The sequence below is a fragment of the Callorhinus ursinus genome, unplaced genomic scaffold (genome assembly GCF_003265705.2).
Source record: "Callorhinus ursinus isolate GAN/ISIS: 27379988/994484 unplaced genomic scaffold, GSC_fseal_2.0 scaffold34, whole genome shotgun sequence".
NCBI lineage: Eukaryota > Metazoa > Chordata > Mammalia > Carnivora > Otariidae > Callorhinus > Callorhinus ursinus.
Window position 1 is genome coordinate 16390838 of NW_027397096.1, and position 26893 is coordinate 16417730.

General features: G+C 43.2%; 1 protein-coding gene and 1 long non-coding RNA gene across 5 annotated transcripts in view; both read right to left on the reverse strand.

The window, feature by feature from the left end:
• Positions 1-2722, reverse strand: part of LOC141370425 (uncharacterized) — a 49686-nt gene extending 46964 nt beyond the window's left edge. Inside the window, exon 1 of the long non-coding RNA XR_012374467.1 lies at positions 615-2722. This is a non-coding gene — a long non-coding RNA (uncharacterized lncRNA). The remainder of the gene's footprint in view (positions 1-614) is intronic.
• An 8539-nt stretch (positions 2723-11261) lies between these two features.
• PCTP (phosphatidylcholine transfer protein) overlaps positions 11262-26893 on the reverse strand; it is a 27780-nt gene continuing 12148 nt past the window's right edge. For 2 of the 4 annotated variants that reach the window (XM_073879577.1, XM_025851107.2), the window contains exons 2-6: positions 20834-20948; positions 18140-18219; positions 14819-14990; positions 13610-13677; positions 11262-12506 (exon numbers count right to left, since the gene is read on the reverse strand). In XM_073879577.1, the coding sequence (XP_073735678.1) occupies positions 12441-12506; positions 13610-13677; positions 14819-14990; positions 18140-18219; positions 20834-20948 (501 nt within the window). In that variant the 3' untranslated portion in view covers positions 11262-12440. Of the gene's footprint in view, positions 12507-13609; positions 13678-14818; positions 14991-18139; positions 18220-20833; positions 20952-26893 lie in introns of all 4 variants that reach the window. The other 2 variants (XM_073879575.1, XM_025851104.2) reach the window with 1 other exon arrangement.

Sequence of the window (26893 nt, forward strand, 5' to 3'; positions counted from 1 at the left end):
GGAGGGGGAGACGAACCAGGAGAGACGATGGACTCTGAAAAACAAACTGAGGTTTCTAGAGGGGAGGGGGTGGGGGGATGGGTTAGCCTGGTGATGGCTATTAAAGAGGGCACATTCTGCGTGGAGAACTGGGTGTTAATCACAAACAATGAATCATGGAACACTACATCAAAAACTAATGATGTAATGTATGGTGATTAACATAACAATAAAAAATTTAAAAAAAAATCCACAGCCACTCCCAAAACAATTGCCCTGAGAGTTGGAAACAGTCGGTAGGATCCCAGCCACAAAGGAAGAACAACCTACATTTCTGTACAGCCATATTATCCGGGTTCCCAACCTGACTGTCACCAGCCAAGTTCTCAGGACACAAAATGAGACAAACAAGAAGGCAATAGCCGTCCCTGGGAGGGAAGGTTTCGACCACCAATGAGTACCCGAAGTACACGTTAAACAGTCCCAATTTAAAGACCTTACTCTTACAAACTTTTTTTGCTTGCCAATCTGAATTTAGAAAGGAAGGGACAACGTGAAATGCTGCCTTTTTCTCTCACCCAGACACCACAGACATAGATGGAAATGGGAGGGCTAACTTTGGTCAGAATTCTTACCTTCCACGGGTTTCTGCCAGTTTTCTCCGGATCCCACCTGCAGGCTCTGGAGTGAGTGGGGTGTCTCAGCGTGTCTCATCCTGGCCACCAGAACTGGTGAGTGGGAGTAAAAATAGCTTTCCCTCTGCCCTTTAATGGTGAGTGCCTGCCTCTAGGGCACCTCTTAAGTGGAGAGGCTTATGTAGGTTAAAAGTTCTCCACTGTGGCCACAGTAACTCAAGATTACTTTCGGTAAGACTCGCCCGCTTGTTCAGCCTCAGAACATTTTATTCACCTGAGGCCGCACGACGGCGCCGCTTCGTGCCCTGACCAATCTGCTTTCTAGGCTGGACCCAGTCCGCTCCCATCCGGTCCGGCTTCTAAAGGGTACCTGGCCAGCCCCCATCCGGTCCTACTTCTAAGCCGACCCAGTCCGCGCCAGCCAGGTCCGGCTTCTGAGTGGGACCCAGTATATTCCCAGTTTCGAGCTCAGACCTAGACCACCTCAGGCCTGCTCCGTTTTCTGAGTCCGGCCCAGTCTCTCAGACTAACTCAAGGTTCTAAGCTGGACCCAACCTGCCCCCAACCCGTCCGGTTTCTAAGCGGGATCCAGTTGGCCCCCGCCGGGTTTGGTTTCTAAACGGAACCAATCTGCCCACCGGGTCCGGCATCTAAGCTGGAGCCAGTCCTCCCCAGCCCGGTCCGGTTTCTAAGTGGGACCCAGTGCCTTTCTGGTTTCTAGGACCAATACAGGCCGGCTCAGAGCCGCTCGGTTATAAGTCCGGCCCAGTCTTCTCAGACGCAGTGAAGGGTCTAAGTTGGACCTGCCTCCAGTCTTTTCTAGTTCCTAAGTCAAACCCAGGTACCTGGTCCAGTTTCTAAATCAGAGCCAGTCTGACTCCAGCCGGTGACTGGACTCAGTCCAGAGGAAGAAATGCTCAAGTCAAGTCTGAAAGCCCCTCATGCAAAAGCTGCAGAGCCAGGATCCAAGAGGAACTTAAACCTCCAGAGGCAGCGGGAAAGCCACAAGCTCAGGGGGCGCAACAAGTAGGTGCGCCTGGTTGCTCCTTGCCCCGGTGGGCTGTGGAGGGTCTCCTTTTGTTTCCTCTTCTAACCAGAGCTGTTGAAAGATAAACTGAGGCATATTAAAACGTTTAAGAGCCTCTTTGAACAAAAATCAATTCAAATTGGGCATCATCCAACCTAACAGAGAGAAAGGAGCTCTGAGGAGCTGTACAAAATAAAAGATAAAGGCAGAAGGGAGGGAGAACAAGGAAGTTATGCTAGACAACAAAGCAGGTTGGTTATTTGTAAGGTCACTTTCCTTTAGGGGATGGCAGGGGGTTATCAGGCAGATTACCTAACTAGTGCTGATCAGGTGATTCCTGACTGGACTCGTTTAAGAGTTCATTTCTGGGCAACCGTAACTGTAATCAAGTTAAATCATCGTTTGGTGAGTGGGGCTTAGCATAAGCAATTCCATTTTGGATCTGTTGTCTTTTTTTTTTTTATTGTATTTTATTATGTTATGTTAGTCACCATATAATATGGTTTTTGATGTGGCGATCCACGCTTCATTGTTTTCATATAACACCCAGTGCTCCACGCAGTACGTGCCCTCCTTAATACCCATCACCTGGCTAACCCATCCCCCCACCCTCCTCCCCTCTAACACCCTCAGTTTGTTTCTCAGAGTCCATCATCTCTCATGGTTCATCTCTCCCTCCGATACCCCCCCTTCATTTTTCCCTTCCTTCTCCTAACGTCTTCCATGCTATTCCTGATGTTCCACAAATAAGTAAAACTATATGATAATTGACTTTCTCTGCTTGACTTATTTCACTTAGCATAGTCTCCTCCATGGTGATGTAAAGGTTGGGTATTCATCCTTTCTGATGGCTGAGTAATATTCCATTCTGTATTTGGACCACATCTCCTTTATCCACTCATCTGTTGAAGGGCATCCTGGCTCTTTCCACAGTTTGACTATTGCAGACATTGCTGCTATGAACATTGGGGTGCATATGGCCCTTCTTTTCACTACATCTGTGTCTTTGGGGTAAATACCCAGGAGTGCAATTGCTGGGTCATAGGGTAGCTCTATTTTTTATTTTTTGAGGAACCTCCGCACTGTTTTCCAAAGTGGCTGTACCAACTTGCATTCCCACCAACAGCGTGAGAGGGTTCCCCTTTCTCCACAACCTCTCCAACATTTGTTGTTTCTTGCCTTGTCAATTTTTGCCATTCTAACTGGTGTAAGGTGGTATCTCAATGTGGTTTTGATTTGAATTTCCCTGATGGCTAATGATGATGAACATTTTTTCATGTGTCTGTTAGCCATTTGTATGTCTTCTTCGGAGAAGTGTCTGTTCATGTCTTCTGCCCATTTTTTGACTTGATTTTTTGTTTTTTGGGCGTTGAGTTTGAGAAGTTTATAGATCTTGGATACCAGCCCTTTATCTGTAGTGTCATTTGCAAATATCTTCTCCCATTCTGTGGGTTGCCTCTTTGTTTTGTTGACTGTTTCCTTTGCTGTGCAGAAGCTCTTTATCTTGATGAAGTCCCAGAAGTTCATTTTTGCTTTTGTTTCACTAGCCTTTGGAAATGAATCTTGAAAGGAGTTGCTGTGGCTGATGTCAAAGAGGTTACTGCTTATGTCCTCCTCTAGGATTTTGATGGATTCCTGTCTCACATTGAGGTGTTTCATCCATTTTGAGTTTATCTTTGTGTATGGTATTAGAGAATGGTCGAGTTTCATTCTTCTGCATGTGGCTGTCCGATTTTCCCAGCACCATTTATTGAACAGACTGTCTTTTTTCCATTGCATATTTTTTCCTGCTTTGTCAAAGATTATTTGACCATAGAGTGGAGGGTCCATATCTGGGCTCTCTATTCTGTTCCATTGGTCTATACGTCTGTTTTTGTGCCAGCACCATGCTGTCTTGGTGATCAGTGCTTTGTAATAATAGCTTCAAATCGGGGAACGTGATGCCCCCAGCTTTGTTTTTCTTTTTCAACATTTCCTTGGCGATTCGGGGTCTTTTCTGATTCCATACACATTTTAGGATTGTTTGTTCCAGCACTTTGAAAAATGTCATTGGAATTTTGATTGGGATGGCATTGAGGGTATAGTTTGCTCTGCGTAGCATAGATATTTTAACAGTGTATATTCCTCTGATCCATGGGCATGGAATGTTTTCCCATCTTTTTGTGTCTTCTTCAATTTCTTTCATGAGTGTTCTGTAGTTCCTAGAATATAGATCCTTTACCGCTTTGATTAGGTTTATTCCGAGGTATCTTATGGGTTTTGGTGCTATTGTAAATGGAATCATTCCTCTGATTTCTCTTTCTACAGTTGTGTTGTTAGCGTATAAGAAAGCAACTGATTTCTGTGCACTGATTTTGTATCCTGCCACATTACTGAATTGCTGTATGAGTTCTAGTATTTTGGGGGTGGAGTCTTTTGGGTTTTCCACATAAAGTATCATGTCATCTGCGAAGAGAGAGAGTTTGACATATTCTTTGCAAATTTGAATACCTTTTATTTCTTTTTGTTGTCTGATTGCTGTTGCTAGGACTTCTAGTACTATGTTGAACAATAGTGGCGAGAGTGGGCATCCTTGTCATGTTCCTGATCTTAAGGGAAAGGCTCTCAGCTTTTCCCCATTGAGGATGATATTCACTGTGGGTTTTCACAGATGGATTTTATGAACTTGACGAATGTTCCCTCTATCCCTGTACTCTGAAGAGTTTTAATAAGGAAAGGATGCTGTATTTTGTCAAATGCTTTTTCTGCATCAATTGAGAGGACCATATGGTTCTTCTCTCTCCTCTTATTAATGTGTTCTATCACATTAATTGATTTGGAATGTTGAACCACCCTTGCATCCCAGGGATAAATCCCACTTGGTCGTGGTGGATGATCCTTTTAATGTATTGTTGGATCCTATTAGCTAGGATTTTGTTGAGGATTTTGGAATCCATATTCATCAGGGATATTGGTCTGAAATTCTCCTTTTTGATGGGGTCTTTGCCTGGTTTGGGGATTAAGGTAATGCTGGCCTCATAGAATGAATCTGGAAGCTTTCCTTCTGTTTCTATTTTTTGAAATAGCTTCAGGAGACTAAGTATTATTTCTTCTTTGAATGTTTGATAGAATTCCCCAGGGAATCCATCAGGCCCTGGACTCTTTTGGGAGGTTTTTGATCACTGCTTCAATTTCATTATGGGTTATTGGCCTATTCAGGTTGTCAATTTCTTCCTGTTTCAGTCTAGGTAGATTATAGGTTTCCAGGAAGGCATCCATTTCATCCAGGTTGCTCAATTTATTGGCATATAGTTGTTGATAATAATTTCTAATAATTGTTTCTATTTCCTTGGTGTTAGTCATGATCTCTCCCCTTTCATTCATAATTTTATTAATTTGGGTCCTTTCTCTTTTCTTTTCGTTAAGTCTGGCCAGTGGCTTATCGATCTTAATTCTTACAAAGAACCAGCTTTTAGTTTCATTGATCTACTGTGTTTCTGGTTTCTGATTCATTGATCTCTGCTCTAATCTTAATTGTTTCTCTTCTAATGCATGACTTAAGCATCGTTTGTTGCTTTTTCTCTAGTTCGTTAGGTGTAAAGTTAGTTGGTGAATTTGGGATTTTTCTATTTTTTTTTTAGTGAGGCTTGGATGGCTATGTATTTCCCCCTTAGGACCACCTTTGCAGTATCCCATAGGTTTTGGACTGATGTGTTTTCGTTCTCATTGGTTTCCATGAATTGTTTTAAGTTCTTCTCTGATTTCCTGGTTGACCCAAACATTCTTGAGCAGAGTGGTCTTCAGCTTCCAAGTTTTGAATTTCTTCCAAATTTTTTCTTGTGACTGAGTTCCAGTTTTAAAGGATGATGGTCTGAGAATATGCAGGGAATAATCTCAATCTTTTGGTATCTCTTGAGACCTGATTTGTGACCCAGTATGTGGTCTATTCTGGAGAAAGTTCCATGTGCACTCGAGAAGAATGAGTATTCTGTTGTTTTAGGGTGGAATGTTCTGTATATATCTATGAGGTCCTTCTGGTCCAGTGTGTCATTCAAAGCTCTTGTTTCTTTGTTGATTTTCTGTTTAGATGATCTGTCTATTGGTGAGAGTGGAGTATTGAGGTCTCCTACAGTTGTATTGTTATCAATATGACTCTTTTTGGTTAACAGTTGGTTTTTGTAGATGGCTGCTCCCATGTTGGGGGCGTAGATACTTGCAATTGTTAGATCTTCTTGTTGGATAGACCCTTTAAGAATGACATCGTGTCCTTCTGTGTCTCTACAGTCTTTAGTTTAAAATCTAATTTGTCTGATATAAGAATTGCTACCCCAGCTTTCTTTTGAGATCCATTGGCATGGAAGATGGATCTCCATCCCTTCACTTTCAGCTTGGATGTATCTTTAGGTTCAAACTGAGTCTCTTGTAGACAGCATATGGATGGGTCCTGTCTTTTTATCCAATTTGCAACCCTATGCCTTTTTATGGGAGCATTTAGGCTGTTCACATTGAGCGTGATTATTGAAAGATACAAATTTATTGTCATGTTGCCTGTGAAGACCTTGTTTCTATAGATTGTCCCTGTAAATTTCTGTTCTATATCACTCTTGGGGTCCTTCTCCTTGTATAGAACCCCCCCTTAATATTTCTTGCAGGGCCAGCTTAGTGCTCACATACTCTTTCAGTTGCCGGGCTCGGAAGCTCTGCATCTCCATCCATTCTAAATGACAGACTTGCTGGATAAAGTATTCTTGGCTGCATGTTCTTCTCCTTTAGTACCCTGAATTTGTCTTGCCAGGCCTTTCTGGCTTGCCAGGTCTCTGTGGATAGGTCTGATGTTATTCTGATGTTCCTCCCTCTGTACATAAGGAATCTCTTCCCCCTAACCGGTTTCCTTGATTCTAAGATTTGCAAGTTTTACTATTACATGCCAGGGTGTTGGCCTGTTTTCCTTGATCTTGGGAGGGGTCCTCTCTGCCTCTAGGACATGAATGTTTGTTTCATTCCCCAGATTAGGGAAGTTCTCAGCTACGATTTGCTCAAATACATCTTCTAGTCCCCTCTCTCTCTCCACCCCCTCAGGGATCCCAATAATTCTGATATTGGAACGTTTCATGGTGTCACTTATTTCTCTGATTCTATTTTCATGGATTCCGAGTTGTTTTTGCCTGACCTCCTCTTTTCCCTTTTTGTCTATTAATTGGTCTTCTAAGTCACTAATTCATTCTTCTGCCTCGCTTACCCTCGCTGTTAGATTATCCGGATTGGATTGGATAGCCTTTTTAAGTTCCGCCAATACAGCTTTCATTTCTGCCCTTAGAGACTCTGTGTTGCCATTAATCAATTTCTCCAGTCTGGCTCTCGTCTTCACAATTGCTACCCTGAATTCCATCTCTGACAACTTGGTTATAGCTGCATCCATTTGTAAATCTGTGGGATAAGTCATAGTCTCTGAGTCTTCCTATTTTGGGGGTTCCTCCTCCTAGTCATTCTGTTGAGGGGTGGTTGAAGAAATGTATAGAGTCCAAATTACTGACCACAACCCAAGCAAGATGCACCTGTTTTCTAGGGACCTTAGGGTTGCTGGCCTCTTGTTTTCCCAGCCTATCTTCTGGGGGAGGGGCCTGCCACACTGTTTCTCAGGCAACCCTGTTTGGGCAGATTTGCCTTGCCCTCTGTTGCGGGGGATGGGCTCAGTGGAAACTGGTTTTGGGGGGCTTTTATTCTCTGGCAGCTTTCCCTGGCAGGTTTCCGCATCTCTTCCGTGAGTCAGCAGAAGAAATCATTTCCAACCCTCTGCCTCAGAGCAGTGAGATCGCAGTCTGTTCTTCAATGAGCTCTCCAGTCCACACTATCTCCATTTCTGTCTGTGCTGCTATAAACTGCAGCGTCCTCGTTTGTGTGCCCCTCAGCAGTGCTTGCAGTCCTCACCTTCAGGTCGGGGCATGTCTCTGCCCTTTGTGCCTCTAAAACCACCAGCCGCCCCCAGTTTGCAGGTGCGGCCCCGTCGCTCCAGGTTTCTGTCCAGAGGGCTGCTCTAAAGTCCTCTCCCCATCGCTACTGGTCTGCGAGTCTGTGCCCTATCCCCAGCGTGGGAGGCTATCACTCACTGGTGGTATAGGATCCCAACGACCAGGTTCCCTCCCCCTTCCATTTATCCTTCAATATCTGCCTGCGGAATCACGGCTCCCCACTTCGTACCTTGAAACCAACCCCTCCGATATTCTGTTTGTAGAAATCTAGATCTATCTTCTTACATCTCAGGCTGATTTCGTGGGTGTTCAGAGTGGTCTGGTAGATATCCAGTTCAATTCCAGGGACCGGTTGGAATAGGGTCCCCTGCTCTTCTGCCATCTTTTCCCTTCAGCAAGGTGTCTGTTGTCTTCTTTTAACAGCAGTTTGCCACAAACTCCTAAAATACTACGTTTTCCTTTCATATGCTGGTGATCACTTTCTCTCATTATCACGAACTGTGCATGTATGTCACCTCCTGTCTAGACTGCTAAGTCCCTAGTGGAAGAATCCGTTTTACCTTTATGGCCTCACTGTCTAACACTGAACCTGGCTTATCATGTTAATTCCACTTAGTTGTTCCATTATTATATCTTATGAAATAGAATACATACAATGTTTACCCATGCAGACACATACAAAAATACACTTGGATTAGCAATATAAATAATTTTACTGAAGCCCTCCCTTTTGGTTAGTTCTAAACTCTGACAACCTAAACAGTATTTCTGTCTTCTCAAGAAAGAAAAGTTCTTGTTTTGTGGCTGGGGCGGAGTGCAGAAAAAGAAACTTTGGAGAAAGCAGGTCTGCTTATACTTTTGATGCCTTTCCTTTTTCTCTCCTTCTACTGGATCTTGAAATGGTTCTGCTCATGTGGGCTGCATGATGCGGCCAATTGGAGGGTATGTCATATACTCCAGAATGGGCCAGGAGAGACAGACGGGATGTGCGTGGATGTTCCCTGCCTCTCTTTTTTCTGGTTAGGCTTCAGGGGCTGATGCTCCACTTTGGAACCTAGATTTGGGTGTGGGCTACTCTGCCTGCTGCCTGCTGGTGAAGAGGATTCCACGTGACAAGTCTTAAAGCACCGCAGAGAATACCCCCATGATGGTGTTGGAGGGACTGTTAGAGATGGTGAAGAAAGAACCATGGGGCGAAATGAGCAGCCATTAAGAATGAATAAACTCATCAGGTCACTGCTGACGTTAGGTCAGTCCTTCGAAGCTTATTGGTGTTCTAGATATAAAGTCGAAAATCATGGCTCTCTCAATCACCCATTGCCCGTCTACTTCAGACCTGGCTGAGATGCCTCTCCTTCACACCCATTGCTTCAGCCATACTGGCTTTGGTAGTTCTTCACATGTGACTGGCTCTCCTGCTGGAGGAGCTTTATGCCAATGGTTCCTTCCATGCAGAATAGTTTTCTCTCCAACCTTCATGCAGCCAACTACAACATGTTCTTCCCTGACCCCTCAAACTCAGTTCCCCCAGTTTTACAACATCTGGCACCCTTTACTTGCCCTTTGTCAAAGCTCACCAGTCTTTTAACAGACTGCCCAGTTTCTTCACTAGACCATTAGCTCCTTGAGGGTGGACACCAAATCTGCCTCATTCATCACAGGAACTGCCATGTCTGTCCCCTTGCCAGGTGGACACCAGACTCATGATATTATCTGTTAGGTGAAAGCATGTCTCAACGCTTCTAAGGATAATTCTCTGAGCTGACTGGGTGGTGCTACCAGAAACATGAGAACTGAATGGGTTCTTTCTGCTTTGTCTCTCCCAAATCCAGCTGGGAAGTAGGAGGTTTGAAGGACAGCATTGTAGATGGGGACTCTGGGTGAGGACTCTCACTGTGAAATAGGAACATTTTCAAGGGAACAGACCTTTTGCCAGAGCTCCTCAATTCCAGTGTGGTTAATAACTTAATTGTTTTGCAGTGTGAATAATTCACCTGTGGAAAAAAATTAGCTCCAACAGTAGTGCTGCTTTTTGCATTAAAATCCTGAAATCCTGGGGCACCTATGTGGCTCAGTTGCTTACTGTTGATTTCCACTGACTGTTGATTTAGCCTCAGGTCATCAACTCAGGGTCATAAGATAGAGCCCTGCATCAGGCTCATTACTGGGTGTAGAGCCTGCTTAAGACTCTTTCTCTCCTTCATGTGCCCCTCCCCTCTCTCAGGTGCTCTCTCTCTCTCAAAATAATAAAGATTTTTGAAAATCCTGAAATCCTGACTAATCTCAACTGGACTCCGTCCAGACTGTGCCATTTCTATTAACATTAAAAAATAATCTAACTAAAAAAAATAAAAAATAATCTGTAACTACACCAGCAAAGCCTCCCCTTAACAAATAAAGGACCAGTGAGAACCTTAGGAATCTAGAACCCCCCTCTCCCAAAAAATGATGACTTGGTGAAATAATTGGACCTGAATTAAATTATTAAATAATAGTAATGGTGGCTTAATGTAATCAAATTAAACCTCCATATCTGGATGGGTTTGGCCTTCTGGGTGTGTCATTTGGTCCATCTTCTCAAAATCATTTAGTCACTCATTTGCCTACTATACAGTCCCCTAGGGGGCAGTAATCAAAGTGAAATAACTTTCTACTCACACAGAGCTTATTGTCTATTTGGAGAGACAGACATGGAAAAAATAAGTGAACAACATTTACTTTCAAATTCCAAAGGATACACCCAGCCCTTGTGGAGAGGCACACCCTGAGGAATCAGGTACAACCTCTGAAGTATCTGTTCTACATTTTCTGCACCTCTGGCATTTACTTACCGACTCATGGGTTCTCAGTTTCCCCCATAACTTCATATTTTAGTGCTGTGTAAACTGTCTTTTCCAAATTAGCACACATAAATGCCAAAGATTCAAAACTCTAATTATTGCAAACTTTCTTTTTTCATAACTACTTTACTTAGACATGCCATATTCGTAGTGTTCTCGGAGTTCTTAGCAAATTCTCAAACACTGTTTAACTGTGTTATGCAACAATAACACTGTCATGGTTGCATGACGCCAATTCATGTTGATTCTGTGCTCAAAAACTGTAATTGTAGTACTTGTGTTTCAGTGACTCTATACTTAAAATTTCAACCTGACCCTCTTTACATAGATTTAGATTTCATTTATCTAAAATTAAATGCCAACTACATTACTGATAGTGATATTTTTAAAAATGGTAAATGTATGAGGTAGTCAGTTATTTGCATAAATCTATCCATATGACCACAATGACTGGGGAAGGGACAGGCACATGGTTGAGAGAAAGTCATAGGATGGTGTGGGATCTACTGGAAAGAAATTATGTCTTTTTTTGGCTCAGCATGAGCCTGGGAAGATGTACGCCTACCTTTTGCTGTCAGCAGCGGTCCTGCCAACAGACACGGCCCAACATCAAAGATAACCTGAAGACGAACGTAGCCAAATTCTAACGTCAGTTTGAGTACCTGTATCAACCCAAACATGAGGCCACTCTACAGCTGGTCTTGCATGCTAAAATTCTTTTTTATGTTCAAGTTCATTAGTTAAGGTTGGATGTGCCTTGCAAACAAATGAGACCTTACTGATTCTATCTCACAGAAGGATCAAAGTAGAAAGAAAGCTGCAAGCAGGACAATTTAAGTTCTTCTGTATTTATTGGTATTCAATCTGTTTTTCCCAAAGAGAAGACATACAGTCCGACATAGCCCATTTTAATAAATCCTCTGCTTCTGGATTTACATCCTGAATTTCTACGACCTCTCATCAAGGTTCAGTACCATCACACACAGTGGTTAAAATTTTTCCCTGAGATCATGAAGGCTGTGTTTTTAGCCACAGAATATTTTGCCTTACCAAAATTCAGGAGAAAACAGAAAACTGGAAGTCTTTTGGTAGTAGAAGAGGCAGGCAACTTAGGTAGAATTCCTGAGAAAAAGGTGTAGAGTCAACTAATCCACTAAGTAATATTTCCCTGACTGTGAACTATTATCCATTCAGTGTTGCTAAACATTCTAGAAGGGGAATACATTTTATTATCTAGAAAGACACTTTATCACAGGGCTGTGTGCAGAGCATCTTGACTTTTGCTAACTGCCAGAGCCGTCACGATGCCTCAGTTTCCAATAAAGTGCCGAGTTAGTGAGGTATGAGCAGCCTCTCCTCAGTGGCATGTGGGAAAGAGAAACCCAGACATGGATGATGAGAAGAAATGGTTATCACATTAAGTGCTTAGGCCTCCAGTGTTTTTTCAGAATGGTTTGAAATCAAAACAGCTCATGATCCTCCACAAGTAGGAATGGCAGAGAGACTCACTGGATTATCACCTCAAACCTCAGCCAAGTCAGTATACCAAAGCATAAGGAAAATGGCCATTAGCCCATGTCTTCCAGTGCTGGTGCATGGAGAATCCACTCTGAAGGGGATGGGGCTCCCAGCAGCCCCTCCTGCGTTGCGAGAAGCCACATTCTGGGAAGGAGCCAGCTCTCTGGGATCAGCTGCTCTTGGATGGTTCCTCACCCACCCATCTGCCTAAAAGGGCACAATGGAATGACTGTGTTCTCAATTGAGGACTTTCCCTCTTTAAAGATAAACAAGCACAAGTTTCCCTAATCTGATCCATATTCAACAGTGGAAGAAGGCAGCTAGTCCCAGGGTGGGGAGTGGGAAAGGAAGCCAGGCGTCAGGCAAACACACTCAGGGACGACATGCTGGATAGCTTGCAGGGCTCTGAAGACGGAAAAGTGAAAGGAAAGCTGAGCATCAGCAGGCTGTGGCACTTCCAGATCATCATTCCATGGACACACGATCCCCCCTCTTAGGTTTTCTTGAGGTAGTTCTGACAGGCTTTCGCCATGTCCTTCAAGAAGTTAGGAACGCCATTCTGCAAAACAAAGGACACCATCACTTCTGTGTCCTTATGGTCATTTCTCCCGATTCTTTGGGATATGGCAAAGGTAAACAAACATGACTCTGAGAATATATGACAATAGGGCCCCTGTCCGATTTCTATAGAACATGGCCATAGATCATGACAGAAGACCCAAGGCACAGGTGACACTAGATAGCAGGGGACACTGTTGTGTATCTTGGCTTTTCCTAGTAAAAAGCTAAGATGATTCTGAGACACCATTTTTTGAAAAGAAAAAACACAGGAAATGGGATTGGGTTGGGCTATGGGATTCTAACCCAGGAATCAGAGAAAGAACTTCTTTTAACAGAATTAGGAAACGGTGAGGGTGTGGGGCAAAGGGCAGACTATGTTATTAGTTAGTGCTGAGCATTGTGCAAGACACCGCCTTAATTTACCACTACTCTACAGGGTGGTAATACCTGTCCCCATTTTCGAAAGGGAAGAAATCAACAGCTTCCCTAGATTATACAAACAGAAGCTGGAGCAGGACTCAAAACCACATGTGTTTGACTCAAAGCCTGTGCACTTTGCACTCTCCCAGGGAATGTGCTGAGCCCTCCCACCGGTAAGTAGCCCTCCTACAAAGCACTGAATGGTTCCCATAAAGCCAGGTTCTCTGGGGGTCTCTAGTGATCTGGCCACCACTGCAGTCTCCTCTCCTTACAGAGAAACAAAACAACAATAACAAAACTGGAGGCTTCCAGGCTTGGACACGTCTGGTTGTCTCTCGAGCCAGGTTGGCCTGTCATAAGCAGACACAGGGTCCAAAGGCACCATTTTTCATTTTTCCTACAAGGAGCAGGCTTTTATCCGGAGGATGCAGAGAGTGATCCTGGCAGGGTCTTGCTGGCAGGGAGGGTCTAACATTCCAGCTAAGGATTCTTCTCCTCTGTCCCAGCCTCTACATCCTAGATGTTGGCAACCTCAGTCCTAACTGTAGTGACTCAACCAAGCTGCTTCAATAAAAGAGCTTCATTAGGCTTGAGACACGGTGTCTCTTCAGCCTGACAGCCCCGTGGGCTAAGTCAACATTTGTCAAACACACTTCCCCCTCCTGCCTCCTGGGATCTCACCTTGGCGACCCAGTTTATGAGCCAGGACGGAATCTGGCCACCCGGGTTATCGAAGTAATACATGAAAACTAGAAGGGAAAGAAAGGACAATTCAGGAGGAGAAAAAAAATGTTAGAAATACAACAACAAACCCTGCAAAGCTTCTGCCTCTATCTTCAGGCCCCCGAAAGTAAGAAGGGAGGCAACACAGATTCAGGAGGACTTCTGCCTCTGCCTTGCCTCACAAAATACATATGTATTTATATTATAATATATATATTTATGTTATACACACACACATACACATATTTTTGAAAACATAGCCACAGGCAGATTTTGCTGCTACTTATTAAATGCCTGGGAAGTGCTAGACACTTGGATATAGTCTCTCATTTAATTATTTCTATTGGGGCGCCTGGGTGGCTCAGTCCTTAAGCGTCTGCCTCCTTCGGCTCAGGTCATGATCCCAGAGTCCTGGGATTGAGCCCTGCATCAGGTTCCCTGCTCCACGGGAAGCCTGCTTCTCCCTCTCCCATTGCCCCTGCTTGTGTTCCCTCTCTCACTGTGTCTCTTTCTGTCAAATAAATAAATCTTTAAAAAAAATTATTTCTGTCATTAATTATCAGTCCAAAGGAGTTGGTAAAATTAAACCCCCACTTATAAAGGACAACATGGAGACAGAGCAATTAGGGTGGCATGTCCAAGGTGACAGATCTGAAAAGCTTCAGAATTACGATTCAGAGGTTACCTCAAACACAAGGCCACACTAATTCCCATACAACAAGTGGCTGGCTGCCCCCACTCTGCTCACAGCTTTTCTCCGTGCAGGCTGGAACTCAAGGCAGGCAGGTCCTGAGTCGGCTGAACAGGAGGTGCATCCTCAGGGGCAGTCGTGCCAGCCCTCTTGCCCCACCCCACCCCCAGGCCCAATGTATATATCCCCAGGACTAGCCTGAAGTGAATTTTTAAACTTTCTGGTTTGATTTCCTCAGGATAATGCAAGAGTCAATAAAGAATGGGTTGAGTCAGATTTAACCATCTACCATGCACTCAAGCCAGGTTTCTGGGGGTGAACTGAATCTCCCCAGGTTTTGATCCCTTGTTTGTTTTACAACCGTGCCCATTCTCTGACCTCAGGGAAAAAGCATCATGCATTTTACATGCCTAACAATCAGCATGGCCTACGTATAGTGGCCCCAGCTGCTTTGCCAACATGCTCCCCGGCTTTACCTTTGCTCCCCTTCTTGCCATCACTCTCGATCGCTAGGCTCTGCTTATACTGATTCACCCGGACCACGTCGGACCTCTCAGGAATCTGCGGCACAGAGGTGCTCTGGGCCAGGACCACGTGGATCTTCTGCCCGTCCATGTCCAGGTCTCGCCGCTGCCGGATGTAGACATACTATACTGCTAGTCAAGGCATGATATCAATGCCAGCATTTCAGATGGGTGGAAGGAAACCCCACGAGCCAGAAGCAAAGAGAGATGATTCTATTTCTCCCACCTGGCACTTGCTCCCTAATACTGTTCCTTTATTCCCTGCCCTGTCTCCCTACCTGCACTGCAAGGTTGTACCCCATACAACTTGATATTCTCATTTGACAGCATGCATTACCTACCTGTGAATGATTCCTTGATGCTTTCAATTATACGGGGAAACCACTCCTCCTTTCTCTAAGAAGGCACTGTGAGATATTAGAGGACTGATCACTCAGCAGCAGTGTGATTCTGCATTAGTTACTCAACCTTTCCGAAGCTAAGGGGGTTAGATTCCCCAGCAGGCACACCTGGTGGGGGGCACTGGAAAAAGACTGGGGCAGAATAAGTACCCCATAAACACTGGGATCATTCCCCTTTGTCCTGTCCTCCCCCAAAGCTCTAGTTAGTGACCTCTATGCACAAAGGATGGTCAAGCACTGCTACTTACACCTAGTGGTCAGAGGAAGAAACATTGGTACCTGAATATTTGGTAAGCAGATGTCCTCTCTGGGTTAATGCTGGTTAACCACCCAGAATAACAAAGCCATTTCATCTCTATAAACACAGAGCGCTCACTATGTCTATGGTACTGCAATAGGGAAGATAATTTCCTCCTAAGAAACAATGAGAGTTACCATTTACTGAGCCCTTACCATGTGCCTTACATATAGCATCAGTTTTGATCCTGTAAAGGTCCCTGTGAGTTTGGTGTAGGTATCCTCATCCTACAGATAACAATATTGAGGCTCAGAGAAGTAAAGTAACTTGCCAAAGATCCCATGGCTCAACTGGAACCGGAGTGCAAACCCAGATCTGGCTCCAAAACCTAGTTAGACTTTCATAGCTGGACAGGCCTCAGCAGAATTTTAGGTTTCACACTAGAAGGAATTCAAAGCCTAAACAATAAAAAATAAAAATAAATAAATTTTTAAAAAATCACTCTATAACATAATATCCTCACTGTAACAGCAACAATGATAGCCCCATGCCACCACAGTGTCTCTGCAGCACCCAAAGGGGTCCAGGCCTCACTCAGGCACCCTGCGGGATGCGCTACTGACCCCGATTCTACGGACTGGCAAGTAAAGTTCTTAAATGTCTTCGGGGAGAAATGATGTTGCTTTGGCTCTGGCTTTCTGCCACCAAGATCTTTCACTTTTTCCTCACAGCAAAAGTTACCCCACTCTCTCCCAAAACTTGCTCATGTGGCAGATACCACCTGACACTCCATTGAGGAGAAACCAACCTGATGTACTGATTAAAACTTGGCAGAGGTCTTCGAAAGGCTGGAAGGCCCAGCCTACCATAGGGCATATGACCAGAGAACCACTGGTTCACTGAGGCCCAGAGAAGTGAAGGGACTTTTCCAAAGTCACACAACAAATCAGAGAATGAGCTCACATTCAATCTGGGATCTTTGGCTCCAAACGAATGTTCTTTTCCACTACACTATTCTCTGTTCTCAAAAATGTAACCACTAGTGGAGAAATGCATATAGAAAGATTAAGAAACTCATTATCAGATTGTGTGGTATTGGAAAAACAATTATGTAGAACGTGAAGTAGGCCCAAGTGTCTACCCCTGAGACCTAACCAGCAGTGTCACAGTGAGGTCAAAGAGATGGGATCATGCCCTGGTCAAGGTCACCATCTCTGGGAATAGCTGGACATGGGTCCCGAACCTGCCTCTGCCACCCACTAGTTGTGCGAACCAGAGCACAGTTCTGGACTTCTCTTTGTCTCAGTTTCCTTGACCATGAAATGAGGATGATGATACTTCGCACAGTTGTTGGCAGGATCGGGGAAAACCACATAAAATCTAAGGGCTAGAGTAATCCACCATTTGTTGAAATACATACCATATGTTGTACAAAGTACCTAGTAGTATGTAAGCAAGAAATAAACCCTTTATGGAGTTTACAATCTAACTGGGGCCAAGGAAAACACATACACTTAGACACAAAAACACATACAAACAATACACATAAAACACAGCCACATGCTCCTTCTCTTTCAAGAGAATAATTATTTAGGAAATACAGACTTATACAAAGCTAAGGCTAGAAAAGATCCCCGTGATCATCCAGTTTGGTGTTTTCCAAACTCTTTTTTTGAATCCACAAGACCCTTTGTTGAAAGGATCTTCTATGGAAATTCAGTGTGTAACATACTCAGCTGCTGTGATTGAAGAGGACAGTGAAGGAGTGGAAATCTCACCTATCAGTCATCCTGCCCCTACCCTGCCTGTCCTTCAAATTCCCATCCCCCTTCCTAGGCTAGAACTAAGAGGGCTCCTTAGAACCTTGGAGTGCCAGCTAAAACTCCCCACATTCCATTCCAATGTTTTAATGATAAATGAGGGTAAGAAACATACACCCAGTATCCAGAGCCAACAGTCAAGTAGGGATCACTGTGGGGTCAATAATAAAACAGGAGGCGAGATGAGGAGAGCTGGAAATTGGGGGCCTGGGGTCCAGTCCCCACTCTGCCACTAATCATCTGTACATATGCCTCTGTCACTTTACCTCTCTGGGTGCCCACTTCCACCTCTAGATTGAGGGAATGTATTTTTGTTTTCTAAAGACTGTATTTATTAATTTGACAGAGAGCGAGAGCAGGAACACAAGCAGAGGGAATGCGAGAGGGAGAAGCAGGTTTCCTGCTGAGCAGGGAGCCCGATGCAGGGCTCTATTCCAGGACCCTAGGATCATGACCTGAGCTGAAGGCAGATGCTTAACACTGAGCCACCCAGGCACCCCGAGGGAATGTATTAAACACTCTTTATAAATAGTTCTTTCCAGGTCCCCAATTCTGTGGTCCAACAATTTCAAGCCTTAGCAAACTTCTCAGGAAAGTCTGAGCTGCCCTCCAGTGACCACAATCACAGAGGCTCCCCATGGTCAGGCCCAGACATCACACACCGAGGTCTCCAAAAGTCACACAAGAAGCAACAGTTTTAGCAGATGCCTTTTAAGAATCAAGAACAATGCTGTCCACACCTGCTGGGCATGCCACCATTGGGCAATGGCCAAAGGGCACAAGAAACACTTAGAAAGCCAAGTAGGAAGGATACATCTCTGTTGGACATAGGAAAGGGGTACTTCACTTGCCAGTAGACCACGGTTTTTCCATTGCATTCCTTTTCATAGAGTTCTAAGGCGAACAAAAGAAGTTAATGTATCTGGAAACTTCTCGGCTCCAATTAACAAGAAGCCTAGGTACGATGACCTCTGAGGATATGATAACCCACTAAGAAGGCACAGAATTCTAGAAAAAAATCAGACAGATTCATTAATGCTGAAAGTTTGTTGCCCAAGGGCAGAGTCTAGTAGACATAAAAACACGGTAAAAAAGAAAATAACTCAACAAAATGTGTCCATTGTATAGCATAAGCAAGATTCTCAGAATGCAATAAAACAAAATCAGGCATCCAAAAATAGACGTTCAGGTTTTAAAATCAGGGCAACCACCAGATGTCACTAGAATCCCAATAGTTTTGCTTTTGAGACCTCTCTTTAGATTGCTTCACCTTTTACAGCTAGCCTGGGACTGAGTCACCCAGTCTAGTGTGTTCAGCTGGGAAAAGAAGGTTCCAGAGAGGGCAGTGTCCTTCCTCAACAGCTAGGAAGTGGCATAACTGTGGCTAACCCTGAGTGTCTTCCTTCTCTCCTGTTTCTTTACATTTTACCATAGCTACAATGACCAGAATTCTTAGTATTCCATCATTCTACTGTGTGCAAATAGCAGCTCTCAGCTGGAGAAAGCAAAGAAATCAATGACATACACACCCTCTGACCCCGAGCTGTGCTGTAAGCTTCAAACCAACCATTTAGAGAAGGAGCCAAGCCAAGGCTGCTGAAATAACCATGAGAACCCCTTGAGGAGCTCCTGATGAAGGAAATGCATTATTTAATCCAGCTTTGGAAAGAAAATCTATTAGAAGCAAGGTCATGGATCAAAGAGCTTGCCAGGGCATTGGTGCCACGAGAAGCTAAAGACAGCCTTTGAGAGGAAGGGAAGAAGTGGACATGTTACCTTTGCACGCTCAGCATCATCTCCCCTTTCCTGGACCAGCAATTTAAATTCTCCTTCAGGGCATCATTGTTTCCCTCCTCCTGACTATGTGGTTTAAGCAGAGTCCTTAAATTAAACTCAGCATTAATTTCTGGCTGGGAAAATGAGCAAGACATGGCCCAGTGATTTGTTCAGGGATAGTGCATCTGGCCAGGGTCTTACCTTGTCACTCTAACAAGTTTGGGCCAAAAAGTGGTTCAGTAAAGACTCTCAGGTAACTCACAAATATCTAGAAGGACCAGAGTTAGGCTTAGAACTTCAGGATTATTCCAGAGAAGGCAAACTACTGCTGTGACTATGATAGCATGAGTGGCTGATGCCAAGTACCAAATATCAGAGGCACTAGAGTGGTCTCTCCCAAAGTCAGATACCTTAGCCCTACCATCACCAAAAAATTGATTGTGATGCTGCCTGTTTGCTCATGTTGTTCTCTCTCAAATTGAAGCTGCATGTTGTCTTATTGGCAACATCCATATTACATCACTGAACCATGGCTGCTAAGGAGATTGGGACAGAGAACATCTGGCTTCTCCCTTGAATGGAGGAGCATCACAATTCACCCTAGATAGGAAGGGCATTTGAAAACACTAAGAGACCAAAACCATGACAAACATCCACATGATGCCATGACAGCAAATTGTGGGACTCTGGCTGCCATGAGTAGGAAAGTGGAATGCTCATTTCTGTTCCTGTGGGTTATTTATATGGTGAGACTATAAGTCTGGATCATCTGGCGGCCACCTTTGCCATGACATAAGAATCTGCCTGAGAATTAGGTCAACTCAGGAGAAAATGGAGTCCAGATGGAGAAAGCATTTAAACATTGGATGCAGTGTCCTGGAAGTCAGAAACCCCTGGACTTTTCAATGGCATGAACCAATAAACTTTTTCCTTTTTTCACACTGGCATTTGTTAATTTCTTATTGCTTGCAACCAAGGGTCCTGACTCTAGCAAGAGTCTTTCAGAGTTGACACACCCCTGGGCTCGCTCTGCAGTTCTAGTCCACTGTGACTGAATGACAGAGGCCACTCCCAGCTCTGAGTGACAGGAGGATCACCTCTTTCAAGCCTTTCATAGCTGTCCATTGCTTTCAGTGTCAAATCTAAGCACTGTAGCCTGGTGGCCAGACTGGACCCCTGGGGATCTGGACCTTCCTCCCACCCTAGCTCTAGATTCTGCTACCCCAACAGTCCAGTAAAACCAAATTGCTCAGTTTTTGAACATGCCAACTGTTTCTTGCCTTCCTTGCTTTACTCAGGCTGTTCCCTGGGCCTCAAATAGCCTCAAACCACTCACCCCCTCACCCTCTCAGCTTCTCACCTATATGCATTCTTGTTTTGTGTTTTTTTGTTGTTTGTTTGTCGCATTCCTGTTGTTTATAAAACTTTGATTCAACTTCCAAAACAAAGCTTGGATATCACCTCCTCCAAGAAGCCTTCTGTGACTACCTAGATATATGGGATGATGACAAACTTATAGTGAGAAAAAAGTAGGCTTCAGAGCAAACTGGAGAGTGGCATCTGAGAGTATGCAAGGAATCACAAAGGCATGTTTCAGCCCAGCACTTAAGACTGTCTTGCCAAAATTAAAAATAAAACAGTAGAAATTAAACCTGTTGCTTTCTACTGGCTAGAATAACAATAGATTCTACTTTCTAGACGATTTTTTAAAAAAATAATAGGTGTCACTCACCTTTAACAAACTGGTCCCACTGTTTTCTGTAGTCTAAGTCCATATAGACATCTGCAAGAACAGCCGGTGGGCAATTGTCCAGAACACCAAAGACTTTATACTCATAAAGTCCAGTCTGCTATAAAAACAGAACAGGCAGAAACAACCTCTTGATTCCCAAACTGAGAGACAACTGGATTACACAGCATATGAAAAACTGTTCATGCAACACCATTATTGACTACATCCTCTGTGGTCTTGGTGACACAATGATGACAAAGCAGATGAGGCCCCTGCTCTAGTGAGTCTTATATTTGCTTGTAGACATTGGTGGTGGTAGTGGCTATAAATGCTATGTAGGTAATCTGAACAGGTTATAAGAAAAGTTATAAATTTAGTGGTGCCTGGTTTGGTGGGGTTTCCTATATAATTAGGTGGTCAGGAAAGGCCTCTATGAGAGATAACCTTTATGAGAACATCTTATTTTAAATATAGAAGAAGCCAGTCATGGGAAGATAAGTAAAACTCATTCCTGGTAGGGAGAAGGCCCTCTGGTTGATGGACTGGCATGATGAAAGAAGAGAAAGGCACAGCATCCAGAGAACTATGGATGGGGGAGAGTGGTAGGAGCTGAGGTCTCAGAGGTAGTGGGGGCTAGACTCCAAACGGCTTTGTAAACCAGGGTAAGGGATAAGGATTTTTTTCTAACTACTAAGGAAAACCAATGAGTTACTTTAAATGGAGATAATAATAAATAAAAAGATGATTCTTTCTGCTTGGTAGAAAGTAGATCATAAGGGAGCAAAGAGATGGATTTGAAAACCAGTGCAATGGGTACAAATAAGAGATGAAGGGGATCTGAACAAGGAGGTGCGACAGTGATGGAGAGAGAAGCCCAGTGATTTAGGGATATATTTAGAAGTAGTGTCGACAAGAAGTGCTTTCTGATTTGTATACAGTATATTTGCTGGGGACGTTGTTAACCTGTTAGCATTTTGTTCTCTCATTCATCTATTCTCCTCTGGACAAAATGACAAGACGAAAAAAATCACCTCAGCAAAAAGAACAAGAGGTAGTACCATCAGCCAGGGACCTACTCAATACAGACATTAGTATGATGTCGGACCTAGAGTTCAGAATCATGACTTTCAAGATACTAGCTGGGTTTGAAAAAAGCACGGAACTTATTAGAGAAACCCTTTCTGGAGAACTAAAAAAACTAAAATCTAACCAAGTTGAAATCAAAAAGGCTATTGAGGAGGTGCGATCAAAAATGGGGACACTAACTGCTAGGATAAATGAGGCAGAAGAGAGAATCAGCGATATAGAAGACCAAATGATAGAAAATAAAGAGGCTGAGAAAAAGAGAGAGAAACAACTACAGGATCATGAGGGCAGAATTCGAGAGATAAGTGATATGATAAGATAAAACAACATTAGAATAATTGGGATCCCAGAAGAAGAAGAAAGAGAGAGAGGGGCAGAAGGTATATTGGAGCAAATTATAGCAGAGAACTTCCCTAATGTGAGGAAGGAAACAGGCATCAAAATCCAGGAGGCACAGAGAACCCCTCTCAAAAATCAATAAAAATAGGTCAACACCCCGACATCTAAGAGTAAAACTTACGAGTCTCAGGGACAAAGAGAAAATCATGAAAGCAGCTCGGGAGAAGAGATATGTAACCTACAACGGTAGAAACATTAGATTGCCAACAGACCTATCCACATAGACCTGGCAGGCCAGAAAGGACTGGCAAGATATCTTCAGAGCACTAAACGAGAAAAATATGCAGCCAAGAATACTATATCCAGCTAGGCTGTCATTGAAAATAGAAGGAGAGATCAGAAGCTTCCAGGACAAACAAAAACTAAAGGCCTTTGCAAACACGAAACCAGCCCTCCAAGAAATATTGAAAGGGGTCCTCTAAGCAAAGAGAGAGCCTAAAAGCAGCACAGATCAGAAAGGAACAGAGACAATATACAGTAACAGTCACCTTACAGGCAATACAATGGCACTAAATTCATACCTTTCAATAGTTACCCTGAATGTAAATGGACTATATGCCCCAATCAAAAGACACAGGCTATCAGATTGGATTAAAAAACAAGACCCATCCATACGCTGTCTGCAAGAGACTCATTTTAGACCCAAAGACACCCCCACATTGAAAGTGAGGGGGTGGAAAACCATTTACCATGCTAATGGACACCAAAAGAAAGCTGGGGTGGCAATCCTTATATCAGACAAACTAGATTTTAAAACAAAGACTGTAATAAGAGATGAGGAAGGACACTATATCCTACTTAAAGGGTCTATCCAACAAGAAGATCTAACAATTGTAAATACCTATGCTCCTAACACGGGAGCAGCCAATTATATAAGGCAATTAATAACAAAAGCAAAGAAACACATTGACAACAATACAATAATAGTGGGGGACTTTAACACCCCCCTGACTGAAATGGACAGATCATCTAAGCAAAAGATCAACAAGGAAATAAAGACTTTAAATGACACACTGAACCAAATGGACTTCACAGACATATTCAGAACATTCCATCCCAAAGCAACGGAATACACATTCTTCTCTAGTGCCCATGGAACATTCTCCAGAATGGATCACATCCTAGGTCACAAATCAGGTCTCAACTGGTACCAAAAGATTGGTATCATTCCCTGCAAGTTTTCAGACCACAATGCATTGAATCTAGAACTCAATCACAAGAGGAGAGTCAGAAAGAACTCAAATATATGGAGGCTAAATAGCATCCTACTAAAGAATGAATGGGTCAACCAGGAAATTAAAGAAGAATTAAAAACATTCATGGAAACCAATGAAAATGAAAACACAAGTGTTCAAAATCTTTGGGATACAGCAAAGGCAGTCCTGAGAGGAAAGAATATAGCAATACAAGCCTTTCTCAAGAGACAAGAAAGGTCTCAAATACACAATCTAACGCTACACCTAAAGGAGCTGGAAAAAGAACAGCAAATAAAGCCTAAACCCAACAGGAGAAGAGAAATAATAAAGATCAGAGCAGAAATCAATGAACTAGAAACCAAAAGAACAGTAGAACAGATCAAAGAAACTAGGAGCTGGTTCTTTGAAAGAATTAACAAGATTGATAAACCCCTGGCCAGACTTATCAAAAAGAAAAGAGAAATGACCCAAATCAACAAAATCATGAATGAAAGAGGAGAGATCACAACCAACACCAAAGCATACAAACAATTATAAGAACATATTATGAGCAACTCTATGCCAGCAAATTAGATAACCTGGAAGAAATGGGTGCATTCCTAGAGATGTATCAACTAACAAAACTGAACCAGGAAAAATAGAAAACCTTAACAGACCTATAGCCACTAAGGAAATTGAAGCAGTCATCAAAAATCTCTGAAGAAACAAAAGGCCGGGGCCAGATGGCTTCCCAGGGGAATTCTATCAGACATTTCAAGAAGAATTAATACCTATTCTCCTGAAACTGTTCCAAAAAATAGAAATGGAAGGAAACTTCCAAACTCATTTTATGAGGCCACCATTACCTTGATCCCAAAACCAGATAAAGACCCCATCCAAAAGGAGAATTACAGACCAATATCCTTGATGAACATGGATGCAAAAATTCTCACCAAAATACTAGCCAATAGGATCCAACAGTACATTAAAAGGATTATTCACCACGACCAAGTGGGATTTATCCCTGGGCTTGCAGATGTTCAACATCCGCAAATCAATCAACGTGATACAATACATTAACAAAAGAAAGAACAAGAATCATAGGATCCTCTCAATAGATGCAGAAAAAGCATTTGACAAAGTACAGCACCCTTTCTTGATCAAAACTCTTCAGAGTATAGGGATAGAGGGTACATACCTCAATATCATAAAAGCCATGTATGATAAACCTACAGCCAATACCATTCTCAATAGGGAAAAGCTGAGAGCTTTTCCCCTAAGGTCAGGAACGCGGCAGGGATGTCCACTCTCACCACTGCTATTCAACATAGTATTAGAAGTCCTAGCCACAGCAATCAGACAACAAAAAGAAATCAAAGGCATCCAAATCGGCAAAGACGAAGTCAAACTCTCACTCTTTGCAGATGGTATGATACTGTATGTGGAAAACCCAAAAGACTCCACTCCAAAACTGCTAGAACTCATACAGGAATTCAGTAAAGTAGCAGGATATAAAATCAATGCACAGAAATCAGTGGCATTCCTATACACCAACAACAAGACAGAAGAGAGACAAATCAAGGAGTCGATCCCATTCACAATGGCACCCAAAACCATTAGATACCTAGGAATAAATTTAACCAAAGAGGCAAAGGATCTGTACTCAGAAAACTATAAAATACTCAGGAAAGAAATTGAAGACGACACAAAGAAATGGAAAAACGTTCCATGCTCATGGATTGGGAGAACCAACATTGTGAAGATGTCAATGCTACCTAGAGCAATCTACACATTCAATGCAATCCCCATCAAAATACCATCCACTTTTTTCAAAGAAATGGAACAAATAATCCTAAAATTTGTATGGAACCAGAAGAGACCCCGAATAGCCAGAGGAATCTTGAAAAAGAAAAGCAAACCTGGCGGCATCACAATTCCAGACTTCCAGCTCTATTACAAAGCTGTCATCCTCAAGACAGGATGGTACTGGCACAAAAACAGACACATAGATCAATGGAACAGAATCGAGAGCCCAGAAATGGACCCTCAACTCTATGGTCAACTCATCTTAGACAAAGCAGGAAAGAATGTCCAATGGCAAAAAGACAGTCTCTTCAACAAATGGTGTTGGGAAAATTGGACAGCCACATGCAGAAGAATGAAACTGGACCATTTCCTTACACCACACACAAAAATAGACTCCAAATGGTTTAAAGACCTAAACGTGAGACAGGAGTCCATCCAAACCCTAAAGGAGAACACAGGTAGCAATCTCTTCGACCTCAGCCGCAGCAACTTCTTCCTAGAAACATCGCCAAAAGCAACGGAAGCCAGGGCAAAAATGAACTATTGGGATTTCATCAAGATAAAAAGCTTTTGCACAGCAAAAGAAACAGTCCACAAAACCAAAAGACAACCGACAGAATGGGAGATAATATTTGCAAATGACACATCAGATAAAGGGCTAGTATCCAAAATCTATAAAGAACTTATCAAACTCAACACCCAAAGAACAAATAATCCAATCAAGAAATGGGCAGAAGACATGAACAGACATTTTTCCAAAGAAGACATCCAAACGGCTAACAGACACATGAAAAAGTGCTCACCATCGCTCGGCATCAGGGAAATCCAAATCAAAACCTCAATGAGATACTACCTCACACCAGTCAGAATGGCTGAAATTAACAAGTCAGGAAACAACAGATGTTGGCGGGGATGTGGAGAAAGGGGAACCCTCCTGCACTGTTGGTGGGAATGCAAGCTGGTACAACCCCTCTGGAAAACAGTGTGGAGGTTCCTCAAACAGTTGAAAATAGAGCTACCATACGATCCAGCAATTGCACTACTCGGTATTTACCACATATGTAGGGATCCGAAGGGGTACGTGCACCCCAATGCTTATAGCAGCAATGTCCACAATAGCCAAACTCTGGAAAGAGCCAAGATGTCCATCAACAGATGAATGGCTAAAGAAGATGTGGTGTATATATACAATGGACTATTATGCAGCCATCAAAAGGAATGAGATCTTGCCATTTGCAACCACGTGGATGGAACTGGAGGGTGTTATGCTGAGTGAAATAAGTCAATCAGAGAAAGACGTGTATCATATGACCTCACTGATATGAGGAATTCTTAATCTCAGGAAACAAACTTAGTGTTGCTGGAGTGGTGGGGGGTGGGAGGGATGGGGTGGCTGGGTGATAGACATTGGGGAGGGTATGTGCTACGGTGAGCGCTGTGAATTGTGCAAGACTGTTGAATCGCAGATCTGTACTTCTGCGACAAATAATGCAACATATGTTAAGAAAAAAGAAAAAGAAGAAAATAGCAGGAGGGGAAGAATGATGGGGAGTAAGTCAGAGGGGGAGACGAACCATGAGAGACGATGGACTCC